The 16,970-nt window shown below is 36.2% G+C and overlaps 1 protein-coding gene across 1 annotated transcript in view; it reads left to right on the top strand.

Moving 5' to 3' along the window:
• Positions 1-16,970, top strand: part of pall (F-box protein pallbearer) — a 114,236-nt gene that overhangs the window by 37,762 nt on the left and 59,504 nt on the right. Inside the window, exon 2 of the mRNA XM_090398929.1 lies at positions 4,723-4,971. Coding sequence (XP_090255055.1) covers positions 4,723-4,971 — 249 coding nt within the window. The remainder of the gene's footprint in view (positions 1-4,722; positions 4,972-16,970) is intronic.

Below are 16,970 nucleotides of genomic sequence, written 5' to 3'. Positions count from 1 at the left end.
ATTTATACCTATACCAAAGAAAAGTAATGCAGTGAACTGCAAGGATTTTAGAACAATAAGCCTCATTTTCCATACATCAAAAATATTTATGAGAATCTTAACACAAAGAATTGCATCTAAAGTGGAAGAATTTCTTTGAGAAGATCAATTTGGTTTCAGGAAGGGTAGAGGAACAAGAGATGCGATTGGACTGTTAAGAATAGTAAGTGAAAAAAGTCTGGAAGTGAATAAAGAAGTTAATATTTGTTGTATAGATTTTGAAAAAGCCTTTTGACATTTGTAAAATGGAATAAGATGGTGGAAGTAATGGAAAAGATTGGTATAGATTGGAAAGACAGAAGGCTAATTATTTCACTATATATGGGACAAACTGCCATGGTGAGAGACATATATGGTACAAAAGAACCAGGTATCATTGGACGAGGCTGTTCTCTGTCACCAATTTTGCTTAACATGTATTCCGAAGCAATGTTAAAAGAAGCACTGGAGAATTCGGAAGAAGGAATAAAGATTGGAGGTGGACAGATATTTGCAATAAGATACACAGAGGACAAGGCATTACTATCAAATACTGAAACAGGACTACAATATCTGTTGAACAGATTACTGGAATTCTTCTTCTTCTGCAGCTTGTCCCACTTAAGTGGGGTCGCTGTTAATGATGAGTCTCCTCCACATCCTCCTGTCTTGGGCTGTCACCACATCTAAGTTCTTCATCCTCAAGTCCTCTTCTACCAGCTCCCTCCATCTCTTCTTCAGCCACCACGCTTCCTTCCTCCTTCCTTGCACATCCATCTGCATGACCTTTCTTCCCACATATTTGTCCTCCTTCCTCATCACATGACCAAATCAGATACAGGAAGCAACCTTCCTTCCTGTATCTTCGCTCCTAAGTTCGTAACTTTCATTGTTCCCTTCACATAGTCATTTCTCAGACGATCCTTTCTGGTCACCCTGCACATCCACCTAAGCATTCTCATCTCTGCTACCTCCATCCTGCTGATGTTATTTTTCCTCAGTGCCACAGTTTCCATAGCATATGTCATAGCTGGCCTCACTACTGTCCTATAGATTTTGCCTTTCAGATTGATCGACACCCTCTTATCACATAGCACTCCAGCCATCTCTCTCCACTTCCTCCAATCCACTTGTATCCTGCATTCCAGTTCCTTCTCAGCCCCTCCTTTTTCTTCCACCGTTGAACCTAAGTATCTAAAGTCCCTCACCTTCCTGATGACATTTCCTTCCAGCTCCAGATCTGTCTCCTGGCTGCCGTCCACTTTGCAACACATACTCTGTCTTACTTTTGCTCAGTCTCATTCCTCTCTCTTCCAGTACTTTCCTCCATCTTTCCAGTTTAGCTGCCACTTCTTCTCTTGATCTGCACACAGCAAGATGTCATATGCATACATTGTCCAAGGTGTGTATTCTCTCACCTCCTCTGTCACCACCTCTATCACAATATTAAACAGAAACGGACTCAATGCTGACCCTTGATGGAAGCCAACTGTTACTTGAAAACTTTCTGTCTGTCCCAGACAGGTCCGAACTCTTGTCTTCACATTTCTGTACATCTCCTGCACCAACCTGACATATTTCTTGTACCTTCTTCTTCTTCAGACACCTCCAGACTTCTTGCCTTGGCACTCTGTTGTATGCTTTCTCCAGATCAATAATGGAATGAAAATTAACATCGGAAAAATAAAGGTAATGAAAATAGCAAGGAAAGAGGCAAATATGGATATCAGAATAAATGGGGAAAAATTGAATCAAGTAAAGACATTTAAATATCTAGGAAGTGTTATTAGTGGAAGATGTAAAAGTGACATAAAAGCAAGAATAGCGATGGGAAGAGATGCTTTTAATAGAAAATGGAATTTATTCCAAAGTAAAATGGATAGAAACCTAAAGAAAAGACTAATAGAATGTTATGTGTGTGGAGTTGCCCTCTATGCAGCTGAAACTTGGACATTGAAGAAAGAAGAAATTAAGATTTTGTAAAGCTTTGAAATGTGGATTTGGAGAAGGATGAAAAAAATCAAATGGACAGATACAATAACTAATGAAGAGGTCTTAAAAAGAGTAGAAGAAGAAAGAAGTCTGTTAAGGAGGATAAAAAGAAGCAAGGGAAACTGGATTGGACATATTCTGAGAGGGAATGGAATCATCAGAGATGCCATCGAAGGAAAAATAGGCGGAAAAAGACCCAGAGGAAGAGTAAGGAAAACAATGCTAGATGACATGCTGAATGGAGACAGGTACACAACCTTGAACGAGACGTCTCAGAACAGAAGAGAGTGGAAGAAAAGTTTCTGCTACTAAAAGAAGAACCTGCTGAATTGCAGAATACTCAAGAAGAAGAAAAATGTAACAATAACGTTATAATAGTACATATATAGATATGCTATATATTAACAAACCACCTTTGATATTGAATTATTATTACTAACATTATTAAATTGTATGTTGTAAAATATCTGTATTAAATATATAAGATTTAAAAAAAGAGTATTGAATATACAAATGACAAAATGCAGAAAAAATTATATTTATATAAAATTATTTCATTATTATTATTATTATTGAATTGTGTAGTGACTTGTTGTATTACTGTATTGTATAGTGAATTGTACACACACACCCATGCTCATGCATATGTAAATGTTATGGATAAGTATTTAGCTAGTTAAGAAAAAAATGTATATTTCTGTTTATAAAAAAATTAATGTACTCTGCATTTTGTAGTGGATCTTTGTACTGTACAAAACATGTTTCATTGTATATGTGTAAATGCTCTGTATGATAATAAACCTTGTCATTGTCATTATTAAAAAAATTATTATTTTTGTTGTAACTTTCATGGAGTCAACCAGCAATATGTCTATCATATGAGCATTGAAGTTATTTACACTACCTGCATTCACAATGCATTCCACCCACTAACAACCCTCCATGTAAAAAAATCTACTCCTCACCTCTTCACCATGTCTTTATACAACTTCCAGGGATGGTCTCTCATTCTTCTTCTTTATTATTATTATGTGACGCCTCCAAGGAGTCCAAGTACTCATCGCAGGAGGGCACTCCACTATACACATCTCTCACTCTACCCTACTAATTGATTCTCCACCTACACACAGTGACACTACTATCGATGCCATCTACTGCCCATTATCATCATCATCATCATCACCACCACCAACAACAGTATTTTTTGTCTGTGAATTGCATGTGTTCTTATGCCCAATTTGGCTGTACTCGGGAGAAAAAACCCTGCTACCTCTGCATGAGATTGGCTAACTTACCTTCAATTGAAAAAGTCCATATAAAGATTCCCCTTGCTAGGATGAGAATCCAACCAAAGTCTTTTCCATTTGAAGGGTTCACTGTTTTGTTGTTCTTCCAGTTGCACTGCAGAGGTGCTTATTAAAATTTACATAGTTACTTGTGCTAATTTAGAAATACTATATATATATATATATAGTAACAACTGTTTTGAGTAATGCAAATTTTCCTGTCTCTCAAGATTATAATGCCCTTGCTGCATCTGAATTCAGTATCTTGCAGTATGTATCAGAAAATGAATCCAAAGCTTTATCTTAATCTAAATTTTAATTTGCATTGTAACAATAATTCTGTCCATTTAGTAGGCTTGAAAACAATTCATTCCAATTTGAGAATTTGTTGCCTTTATGAAATTCATGTAAATTTTGTTCAAACCACTACACATTTAGGACTATATTTATCCAACTGTTCATTTTTGCCATATATCTTTGCAGTGCTTTCTGTATAGTTAACTCATTATTTAGGATGTTGCTGTGATGCCAAACTCTCTGATTATATTACTTGAATCAGGCTTTATATAGTTTGTTTCATAGTCCTGATATTATTCACCTGTAAACATCCTATTATTTCTTTATCCAGCTCTTAAATCTAGAGAATGAAATTTATGCACACTAGTCCAAGTGATGTAATTAACGATGTACATGAAGAGTCCTTTTTATCACTGAACTTAAGTTTTTTGGCAGTTTTATATTGCATCCTCTTGAACTTTTGCTCATTATTTGCTATCACTGCTACTTGTGGTCTACTATCACCTTTTCTTAGAGGACATTTTCACAATCTAGTTTATAGCTTTTGATCACTTTTTTTCCATAAATGTAAATCCTTACTTGTCTATTGAACAGCTTCACTTATCACATTACATTGATTAACTGTATCGACATCAATATGAATGAAATACATCACTCTTCTTGTACTTTGTCTCCATTATATATTTAAATGTAATATCAGTTTTATTACATTTAATTTTATTAGTGCAATTACAGTTTTAATATGCACTTTGCATCCATGGCAACTTTGTGCATACATGTCAAGGCCAATTGGGTAGTTGATATTTTCTTGAAGTGACGATGCTCATTCAGAATTATTATTTGCACTATTGATTTACATTACCAAGAGGCAACCTTCTTCATAAACTTATATAATAATTTCACCATCGTCATTTTTTTTTAATCTTAAAATACCATTTATCATCATCCTTTTATGAGACATCTTCCATAGCTGTGGATATTGATAAAAGAAGTTTCTCTATAGCTGCTGCTTTAATTGATTCAGTATTGAGTAATTATTTGAATTGCATCAGTTATGCATCTTTTAACCCCAATTTTGATTTGTTTATACTCTTTGAATGTACTGTGTTCTACTTTTTTCCCCCCCCAGGTTTGCAAGAAATTTGACAGATGTTGTCAAAGGCTGTTGAATCAAGGTTTCCTAAAGGTTGAAAAATTTCACGCATCCTGTCTTCGGAATGTCAAAACACAGCTTCCAAGAAGAGAATCAGAACGTAGAAAACATCCATTAGCTCGCCATTGTGACATTCTAACTGCTATTGAAACTAGACTCTCTTTGTTAGGAATGACGTTTATGAAATATGTGGATATGAATCTCTGTTGTTTTATACCTGGAAAGGTAACTTTTTAAGTAAAATAGTCTGGTTTTAAAATATTAATTTTTACTATTCTATACTACTACTATCCTAACAGTATTAGCCCACAACAATATAAAGAACAAAATAAATTATGTGATTTATTATTTTCAGGGTGGGATAGGAGGAACAGGACAGTAAGGAGAGGTATTGTAGATGTTAGCATAGCAGAAGAATTACAATCAGCAATTCTAGTTCAGCAGGATACAATTGAAGAAGGCAATGCATCTGAGGCTGTCTGGTGTGAGATAAAATATTTAATCAGCTCTTGTTATAGATCAAAGATTTTTCCACGGAACTTGTATCCATCATTCCTCTGCTTTCCGTTGGGTCTGTTAAAGCAGAGTTTCTTGACATTCCTTTTATAGCAACTACAAATACATTGAACCCTCCTTTAAAAAAAAAAAAAAAAAAAAAAAAAAAAAAAAAAACCTCTTCCTCTTTTATTCCATCTGCTTCATTTAATAAAAATGTGTGTCAGTAGGTTCCTTCTTTCCTAAAGATTGCCTTCTCTCTATATGTGGTGCAAATTTTTATACTGTTGCCTTTTGTATGTGGAATTGACATTTAAAAAAGGGAGGAGATGGGAGTACAGAGGAGAAGGAATTGTAAATAAAATGCATTGGCAAGTAAACTTGGTGAATACAGGAAAAATAATCATATGGGGATTTCTGGGGCATAAATTTGAAGAAGAAAAGGTCACATTAGTAGGTGTGTGGGGAGGGAAATGGAACTTATGTATCTGATGAGAAATAATTATCTTAAACAGCATATATTCAAAGGAACCTAGAGTTTAAGATTGTTAGATGGTTATGGTCTACTTTGCTTCTGATTAGGAAGAATGATCTTACATGTAGCCTTGACTTGGGAGCTGGCTATGTAATCTGGTATGGATGCTTAGATGTTGATTATCACTTGTATTGATGTTTATTGGAATAAACACACATCTACAGATAATAAATACAAACTAAATTTATTTCGTTAATGAATATGTTAATGTTTTGCCTGGGTCACCTAGGCATCTTCGTGGGCACAAACACTTATCACGTGCATGAAGGTACACTGACAATGAAAGCAAACACAGACCTGAGTATAAATGGTGGGATCCTGCAGTCCTAACTGGTAACCTCAACAGGTGCTATGATGAAAACTATCTAAAGGCCTCACAGTAACGGTCTCCCAAATTTTAGGTAGAATGGGGAAGCTGAATTTGTTGAGATTTGGTGTATGTTTTAATGCTGAGGCAGATTCCAGGAAAATTCTTTCGGATTTATGTCTGTTCCTGTGCAAGACAGAAGTTTTTTCCCCACTGACTGTAGGATCTTGCTATTTATACTTGGCCTGTTTGCTTTCTTACCAGTGCGCCTGCATTCATGTTCAGGCACACTAGTAAGAAATCAAACTCAGATCTTGGAGTGTTAGTAGATAGGAAGTTGAAGTTCAGGGGCAGTGTAGCCAAGATTGCAAATACAACTCATGTGTTTTTGCCCTTCAAAATGCTTAGATGACCTTGGCAAAATATTGGCATAATAATTTATAAACTAAATAAATTTAATTAGTATTTATTATCTGTTAACATGTTTATTTCACTAAACATTACCATGAGGTGGCTAAGCATGAAATTTTCAGTTAAAAAGAGATACATTTGGAACTGTCCTAATCCTATCCTAATTTACTACGCTCATGCATAGACCTACACATTTTACCATGTAGGTATTCAGAACCGAAATCCTATGGAATAGGTTGGTTACTCCTTATTCCTGGAGGTGTCCTATGTCTGTAGAAGTGTGTGTTCAAGGGGCCGGTTTAGAAAACAGTATCACACTGCATACTCAGTCAGCAGGATAAATCAATACAAGGCAGATAAATGAGTAGCATTACCAACAAGGTGCCGAAAATAAAATAAAAAAATAAATTTTTCAGTTGAACTGGCATTCCTTTTTCCAGGCTATATAATTTGAGGTACAGAACTGGGAAGATTTTGCAGGAGTGGAAAGAATGTATGGTAATCCCATTGCACAAGGGCGAACAATGTATCCAACTATCGACCAATCAGTATTCAGGAGTGGTGGTGAAAATTTATTGGAAAAATTGGTTAGGGCTCGCCTTCAGAAATGGGTTGACAGAGAATCTATACATTTCAGTGAACATTGTATGTTTATTAAGCGCAGGTCATGTTTTAGCAACTTGCTCTCACATTTTCTAATAATGTTACCATTGAGCTAGACATGGGGAATGGATATATCATGATTACCTTTGGATTTTGCTAAGTTATTTGACAGAATACATCATGAAAGACTTGCATAAATTTGAGAATATGGGTTTGGATTATAAAATATTAACTTGGATAAGTGGACAGCTGACTGACAGATATCAAAAAAGTGGTATATGGGGGGATGTGAGTATGCAAGATTTAAGGTAATAAATGGTGTAACACAAGGATCAGTGTTACTGGGGAGGACATTGATTAATGACATTGGGGAGGATTTGACAGGAGACATACAGCTATTTGCTGCTGATGATGCAAATATAGGTAGGATAATCAGGAATGCTGCTGATATGCAGTACTTGCAGAATGATTTGGATAGGCTAGAATTGTGCACATGAGAAAATGGATGTCAGTAAATGTAAAGTCACTATTGTATAGTGAAACCTGCAGACTATTCATAACTAAAAATTCGCACATATACCACAGTAATTAAATTTTAATAATATGTAGATATTTCGTCTTAAGTATCTTAAGACATCATCAGTACAGTTATTACAAACAATACTAGGAATTACATTCAAAAGAACAGTTAGTGCTCATGGTCTACATTGAAATCCCTCTATGTGTACAGTGGTGTGTTTGAGGACCCCCAAAAAACATTATATTCAAATTTAATTACTGTGGTATATGTGTGAATTTTTAGTTATAAATGTAAAGTCATGCACTTTGGTGTGATTAGATATCCAGTGTCGTATAATATTGGTGGGATTATGCTAAAAGAAACTGATCAGGCTAGGGATCTTGGTGTGCTAGTAGATAGGAAGTTGAGGTTCAGGGGCCATGTAGCAAAGATTGTAAATACAACTCAAAATATAATTGCAATGCTGAAACGAATTTTGAAATGTAAAGATAAGGATGCCATTTTGCCTCTTTACAATGCCCTGATAAGACCTCACTTGGATTATTGTGCTCATGTCTGGTCTTCTGGTTTCTGTTGTGATTCTAATACAGTGGAGATAGTGCAAAGAAGAGTGTTAAAAATGATATTAGAATTGTGGAATACTGATTATGAAGACAGATTGAAAAGTTGTAGACTGCAAACAGGAAAAAGAGAGGTGATATGATTGAGACTTAGACTTCTGAAAGAGTCATACAGGATTTCAGTTGATGGAATTATACATTTTATGGAGGATGGAGAAAGGACAAGAGGGCAGGAATCCATGGAAGCTGAAAATGATTGCCACTTAGAGGGGGGGGGGGGGCTAGATTTTTCTCTCATAGTGGTACGTGATTGGAATAAATTGCCATTGGATGCTGTGTGGGCAAGCAGGTGTGAATGAATTCAAGAACAAGTATGATAGCTGGTGCATGTAGTATGTGGTCTCCCTCGATGAGTTCCTGACTCCCTGGAGGCCTCTCTTAATAATAAATAATAAAATGAATATATAAATTGTGAGAGTATAAAGAGAAATATGATTAGGAAGCCTATGAATAGTACAAGGCACAAGCAAAAAAAGGATAACCAGCATGATAAGGAAGGCAAAATCTATATACATTACTAATTTATGCATTATACATTTAATAAAGATATTAAAAAAATTATTTTTTAATTAAATTATTAAGTTATATATTTATTTTAAAACAATAAATTAAATTTTTACATTACTGATATAAGGAATAATTTGAGGAGTGAATATCCAATTGGTTGCTGATGAGACAAAACTCATGAAGAAAATAGATAATAAGACTGAAAATTAAATCATCCTGCAGGATGATTTAATTTTCAGTCTTATTTTTCAATCTTAATTTTCAGTCTTATTAAATCATCCTGCAGGATGATTTAATTTTTCCTAATTGTTATTGCCTGAATATAATATCTTATATTTGTTGTTTAGGAAAAATATCTCATTCATTCCTTGTTTCAGTATCCTGTTATGTTGATCTGGTATTTATCCAATTCTTATGGCAGTTTCATTTCATTTCATTTTCATTGATGATTCTTATGTTATACTGTCAGTTTAATAGAAACCAGAATAATCACCCTGTGTTTCGACCTTCATATCAAGGTTGAAATGACAGCTGATTACTTTAGTTTATATTAAACTGAAGTTACTACTATAACATAGTAGGTATTTGTATAATTTATTAAAATTAACTATTTAATACAGATGATGACAATTTTTCTAACTTAAGGATATAAAGGCAGTCCGTCATTGAGATTAAGGTTTGGTCAATGAAATTGACTGTCTGCATTCTCCTTGATTAAACATGCAGATTTTTGTTGATATATGTAAAATTTGATAATATCTCACTGGATCCCATGGCTGGTGTTGTCAACTCCAGTCCTATTGAGGTTGGAAGCAGATATGGTCTTGATTTTCAGAAATATGTTTGTTAATTGATCTTCTTTGTCTATATCTCAGACAGTTTATACACAAACACAAAAGTTGGTAGACACCGAGTAATATCATTGGTGCAATTTTTTTTCATTTGGAGAGGGTGATTGCATATTTTGTTGATGGGCTTGAAGGTAGTGGTGAGTTTGTATTTCCTCATGCTATTTGCTCCACATTCAGAAAGTGTGTAGGTTTACTTCTTCTTCCCTTGGATATTGTATAGGGCAACTGTTAATTATTTTCTGTGTTGTTCTTGGGTTGTAGTTGGGCTGTTTAGTGAAGCTGCCTCTTTGGTATTTTCCAGCTGATAACTGGCAAATACCAAAGAGGCTAAGCTAATGCCTTTTATTCCCACATAGGGAGTAGGTGAGGCTGTTCTAGCTTTATTTAACTTTTGGAGACTGAGTGGACAGTTCAATCTCCAGTGGTAGCCAATCAAAAATAGCTGACCCAAGGCTATCACTAATTTAATCGGCATGCAGAAGAGATGGCTAACAAATGCTGCCATCTCATGGTCCTTAACGCAGTATTTTTAATGTCTGAAAAAAAGTGTGAGTTCAACGGTCGATTTTCTTGTGTATATGGGACTCGAGAGTTTTTTCTCCCAGAAACTCAACTTTCTGGGAGATAAAACCCGTTGACCCATGCCAGAGATCGACTAACTCAGGAACCAGTCGAAAAAAGACTTGAATGTTCCACCAGTCAGCGACTAGATTTGAGCCTAAGTCTTCCCTTCTTGCTATCAAGTGCCATGTAGTGCAAACACCACTTCCACTGAGCTGCACAGGCTTGATATTTTCCAGTTCTTATATTATTATTATTATTATTTTTTTTTATATGGGCACTCCATGAAGTCAAAAACTCATTCTAGGAGACCCACTCTATCCATTTACACAAGACCTATCATACATCTCCTTAAACATACTCACTGTTGGGGTGCTCACAACCACCTCTGGCAATCCATTCTTCTCATTCACCACTCTGTAAGTAAAGAACCTAGTCCGCACACCCTTACTAAGCACTGAGATAACTTCCAAGTGTGACCCCTTGTTTTTTCCCTACTCATCGTGTATTGAAAAATTTCTTGTATCAGTCTTATAGAATCTCTTCAGTAACTTTTAAGTTTCATACCCCCTCTCCTCTGCTTGTCAGCTAAACTCTGCAACCCATGCACCCTCAATCTCTTCTCATAGGACACATTCCACAGACCTTTCACCAGCTTGATCACCCATCTCTGAATTCTCTCCTCCACCTCTGATCATCAAGAAATTCAGGTGACCAAATCTCTGCACAGTAGTCAACATGTGGCTGAATCTTAGCTTTATAAAGAGGGATAATAACTTCCCTATCTTTACTTGTCAGTGTGTTCTTCGGTATCCAAATAATCAGCTGAGCTATTTTGATAACTCTTGCAATATGTCCTCTGAATTTCAAATCTCTATCAACCATCATCCCCAGATTCCTAGCTTCATCAATTTTCTGTAAACTAGTGCCATCAGTATGATATTAAGTGTAAATGCATTACAGTACATTTTACAACACTGAATTGATAACCATTGTCCTTTGCCCACATGTCCAATTTATTTAAGCTATCCTGCAAGGTACCTCTATCAAGAAATTCAGCCATTCCACTCCAACTGGCTGGAATAATGTTAATATATGTATATAGTAGACAACACAAATAATAGGACTCTAGCATTGATGTATAATTTTTATTTTTTATTTTATTTTATTTTATATTTTATTTATTTTTTTTATTTTTTATTTTATTTATTTTTTTTATTTTTTATTTTATTTTATTTATTTATTTATTTATTTTTTTTTTCACCAGAGGTCAGGCCAACAATTGTGGTAGCGGTTGGTCAGTGTCTTTAACGAACCAGTCTGATTCTAGTATAGCTTGTTTCTTGTGTATATTTGTACGCTCCAGAAGATGACCTTGACATAAAGGTCGAAACGTCGAATTGTAAATTTTAGTAATATTAAACTAAAGTTTTTATTCAAACACGGTAGTTGTCTCCATAATTTCCAAAAATGCGTACCTCTATCAACTATTGCTCTCCCCAGCAACATCAGCAAACAACTGAATATCCCCCCCCCCTCAAATCTTCCACTATATATCATTAATGTACACAGCCCTGGGGCAATCTATTAGTTACCCTCATTCACCTTGATTCCAACCCACCATACACTACCCTCTGATGTCTATCAGCAGTGCCATCCATGCCACCAGCCTCATATCCATTCCCATTTGCTCCAACTTATGTAATAGTTTTCCATGCAGTATTCTGTCAAATGCCTTTGCAAAGTCCAGCAGTATCATGGTATATATTTCCTTTATCCAATTCTGCTGTCACTTTATTATAAAATGTGAATAAATACTGAGGCGGGACCTACATTTTATAAAGCCATGCTGCCCCCTGTACAGTATCATTATTTCTATCCACCCATTCCTGAATTTTACTTTTAACCAACTTTTACAATACTTTAACCTCCACTCTAGAGATACTAATTGGTCTGTTATTTGCTACTTTTGTCTTGGAGCTACCTTTATCTAATGGAACTATCTTACCTTCTTTCCTTGGAACCTTGTAGAGCTGAGGCTTTGATTAAACAATTTTGTTAGAGACACTGCCAGTTTGCTTGCACATTCTTGTAGCATGCAAGCTGACATACCCATCCAGGCCCACTGCTGTATTCACATTGATAACTGCAAGTCACCACCTGGATGATATATCCTTGCAAAGTGATCACTAAGTAACTGAACTATTTTTTTTTTCTTCTGTCACTTTCTTACTATCAGCACTGGGTAAAGTTATTTTTCCATAATCATTCTTTCTCTTACTTGCTATGCAGCGAAAAAACACTTGTGAATAATTACCTGAAACAGCAGGTGGTCAAAGGGACCAGGAATTCAGTAGTGTTGGATCTGGTAATTAGTATCAGATCTATCTCTAGTTACAGCAGCAATTATACCTCCAACTGGGGAAAGTGACCATGCAGTCTTGTCCTGGGGATTTGTTCAACATAGGGAAATTAAAGTCAAGAAAGGGTTTATGCAGAATTACAAAGTTGGTGATTATGACAAACTTAGGAGGCAACTTGGAATAGTACTATGACATAAGAAACTGCCTGGAATGGATGTCATTAGTGAAAGGGAAGCAGTCAAGGATTCTTTGAGCAAGGCAGTATGAGACTGCATACTCAGGGTCAGGAGGATAAACTGAGTAGGGATTAAGTGGATGCCTAGTGAATATAAAGCAGAAGCTGCAAAAACAAGGTGAACAGCATGTCCATGAGCAAAGCAAGAAGGATAACTAGCATGGTAAAAAAGGCTAAATCAGATTTTCAGAGAAAATTAGCTAAGCAGGCCAAAGTAAATCCAAAAGTGTTTTTTTTCACTGCATAGCAAGTAAGAGAAAGAATAATTATGGAAAAATAACTTTACTCAGTGCTGACAGTAGAAAAGTGACAGAAGAAAAAAAAATAGTTCAGTTACTAAGTGGTCACTTTGCAAGGATATATCATCCAAGTGGTGATTTGCAGTTATTGAGGTGACAGAAACTGTTGTGAGCACTGAGGTTGATGAACTGGAGGTACTCGGTATATCGAAAAATATCAATGCGAATACAGCAGTGGACCTGGATGGGTATGTCAGCTACAAGAATGTGCAAGCGAACTGGCAATGTCTCTAACGAAATTGTTTAACCACACAACCGGCTATATGGATAAAATACACACTCCTCATACACTTTGTATCCATCATATATTTCAATGTAAATGGTATTACAATTTTAATATGCACTTTGCATCCATGCTAACCTTGACGTCTGTAGAGGTCATGGCCGGTTGGGTGGTTAATCAAAGTCTCAGCTCTGGCAAGGTTCCAAGGAGTGGAAAGAAGGTAAGATTGTTCCATTTCCATTTTGCAATTTTTTTTTCATTTCCTTTCTTCATTCCAATCTATATTGCCATAGTTGAAGTCTCCCACGTTATAATTACTATTATTATTATTACTATTATTACGGGCAACTCCAGGGAGTCATTAGACTCATCGAGGGAAGCCCCAAATCATATTCATCACAACTATTTGACATTCATACAGTATCTATCATACCTCGCCTTAAACTCATTCACTGTCACAGCATCCACCACAGACTCAGGGAGCACATTCCACTCATTCACTACTCTAAAAGTAAAGAACCCAGCTCTAACACCTTTACTAACCACACTTTTGCCCAGTTTCCATGGATGTCCCCTAGTCCTCCCACAACCAGCCCTGTTCTCAAAAATATCTTCTGAATTAATTTTATAGAAACCCTTCAGTAATTTGAATGTCTCAATCATATCTCCCCTCCTCCGCCTATCAACCAATTTTTGCAACCCACAAATTTTCAACCTGTTCTCATACGGTTCATTCCACAGACCTGCTATCATCTTGGTCACTCGCCTCTGGATCCTCTCCACCTCCTCCCCATCAAGAAGAAACCTAGGTGACCAAATCTGAGCACAGTAGCCTAGATGGGGTCTTATCAAGGCTCGATACAGAGGAACAATAACCTGCTTGTCTCTGCTTGTCAACGTATTCTTCAGCAACCAAGTGATTTGATGAGCTGTTTTGGCCACTTTTGCAATGTGTCCCCAAAATTTCAATTCTTTATCTACCAACACTCCTAAATCTCGTTCATCATCAATTTCCTGGAGCACGGTTCCACCAATGCAGTAAACTGCCGCCAATCTTTTCACCCCAAAATGCATAACCTTACATTTTGCCACATTAAACTGACATCCATTCTCCTTAGCCCAGACCTCCAATCTATCCAAATCATCCTGCAAAATTTTGACGTCATCTGCATTCACTATTGCCCTACCCAACTTCACATCATCCGCAAACAAATGAACTGATCCTCTCAGATCATATCCTATATCATTTATGAACAAATTAAACAGCAGTGGTCCAAGAACAGATCCTTGTGGCACACCACTAGTCACAGGCCGTCTTGTGGACTCTACTCCCGAGTAAACCACTCTCTGATATCTCTCCGTCAACCACCCTCCTATCCATCTCACCAACCCTATATAATGAAGGTTTATTTTCTTGATCATCATCATCAAACTCCTGCCATGTACCCTCAAGGGGTGTATGGGATATGATAGTACTACATGAAAAAAATTACATCATTGCTAACTTCCTATCTACAATTTTCCTCCAATTTAGTTTGTTATTTGTCAAGACTCCAACATTATCAGATCTTATATTTCTATCGTCTAAGGCACTGTGTACCGTATCAATCCACCTATATCTTGGTCTTCCTCTAGGTCGTTTTGCTGCCAACCTGGGCAGAGAACACTTGTTTTGTTAATCTTTCTTCACCCATTCTATTTAAGTGTCCATACCACCTGAGATTAGCTCTGCTAACGCATTCCTGGATGCTGACAATGTCAAGTTCTTTCCTAATATCCTTGTTTTTAATATGATATTGCCATTGATGCAATCTGTTCACGTCTCTAATCTTTCTCAGGACTCTCATATCTGAAGTCTCTAGTCTTTGGTCAAGTGTTTTACTTCTGACCTAGCTCTCAGAGCCATAAGTTAAAACTGGTTTGAACACTGTCTTGTATACAGCTAATTTAGTGTTCCGACTAATTTCTCTCTTATTCCATATGAATTTATTCAATTGACTTCCCACCATACCAGCTTTGCTGATTCTGTTGTCTGTTTCCATATTTAATTTACCATATTCACTAAAAATCGTGCCTAAGTAGCTGAAATGTTTTACTTGTTCCACAGGTTCTCCATTCACAACACAGTTGACATTTTCAGTGATTCTGCCGATTTTCATTGTCTTTGTCTTTTTATTGCTGACCTTCATACCATATCTATTACAACAGTTATTCAATTTAGTCAGAGAATCTTGCAGACTTGTAGCAGATTTATTTAGAAGTATAACATCATCTGCATAAAGCAAAGAGCTGACATTAACATCTCCAATTTTGATATCATGTTTAATACCACTTTTCTTCATAATGTGATCCATATAGATAATGAATAACAGAGGGGATAATGTACATCCTTGTCTCACACCAGATTTAACATTAAACCATCTTCCTGTACTTCCTTCAGTTCTAACTGCTGATTTACAACTCAAATAAAGACTTAGTATTGCTTGATATAATGCCCCATTGACACCATATAACTGTAGCGTATTGAATAGCTTCTCTCTTGGCACCTTGTCATGCCTTTTCCAAATCGACAAAACTTAAATACAGATCTTTGTTATATTCCCATGCTTTCTCGACTATTTGTCGTAAAGTGAAGATCTGATCCTGACAGCATCTATTTGGCCTGAATCCAGCTTGTTCTTCACCCAGCTTTTCTTCCACAATTCTTCTCAATCGTTTCTCAAGTATACTTGCATAGACCTCTGTAATTCTCACATTTAGTTTTATTTCCCTTTTTATATATGGGTACTATGAGAGCTCTACTCCAATCATCGGGAATTCGTCCCTCTGTCCAGTCTTTCTGAACTATGCAGTGCAGCCACTGTAAGGCTTTTATATCACCATACTTCAGCATTTCTAGTCGAATATCATCTACTCCTGCTGCTTTTCCACATTTTAAGCCTTTGATGGCTTTTTCTACTTCAAGTATGGATATGTATTCCTGACTGCATGCCTGGTCAGTGTTTTTTACCACTGTGCTGTCATCACTGCTTGTTTTATTTAGCAGTTTTTCAAAGTAATTGCTCCATACTTAAAGGATATCTTTTTCTTCCGTTTTCATGTCACCTTTATCATCTCTAACTCCTTTTACAGCACTCTTTCCTCCATACCTAAGCTTCTTCAACAACCTCCAGAATATTTTGCCACCTTCTTGATATTTATTTTCTATATTTTTGCCAAAGTCCTCCCATGACTTTTGTTTAGCTAGTTTTACACAGTGTTTAGCATTCTTGCATATGTCTCTGTATTCTCTAAGAGAATAAGCTGACTTATTTGCCAGGAACTTTTGATATGCTTTCTTCTTTTCCTTCACTGCCTCTTTAACTTCCTGTGTCCACCATGGAGTTCTATTTTTTCTGTCCTTGCAGACAACTTCACCACATGCCTCTCTAGCTGAAACAATCAGGGCTTTCTTCAAGGCTTGCCACTGAATCTCCAAGTTTTGATTCCGGTTCTCAAACTCTTTCATTTTTTCTTCAATAATCTTTGTGTATTTTAGTCTACAGTTCACATCTGAGAGCTGCTCAACTTTTATTCGCTTTAAAACTTTCTTACATGTTATTCTTTTCAATGTGAAATTCAATTTTATCCTGCTCAAGACTAAATAGTGATCACTTCCAATTTCAAATCCTCTGTACACTCTGGTATCCTGCAC

The sequence above is a fragment of the Typopeltis vanoorti genome, chromosome 10 (assembly GCF_054136105.1).
Source record: "Typopeltis vanoorti isolate ZY-2024b chromosome 10, IOZ_Tvanoo_1.0, whole genome shotgun sequence".
NCBI lineage: Eukaryota > Metazoa > Arthropoda > Arachnida > Uropygi > Thelyphonidae > Typopeltis > Typopeltis vanoorti.
The sequence above is the reverse complement of the archived record's forward strand: the minus strand, read 5'-3'. Positions and strand labels throughout refer to the sequence as shown.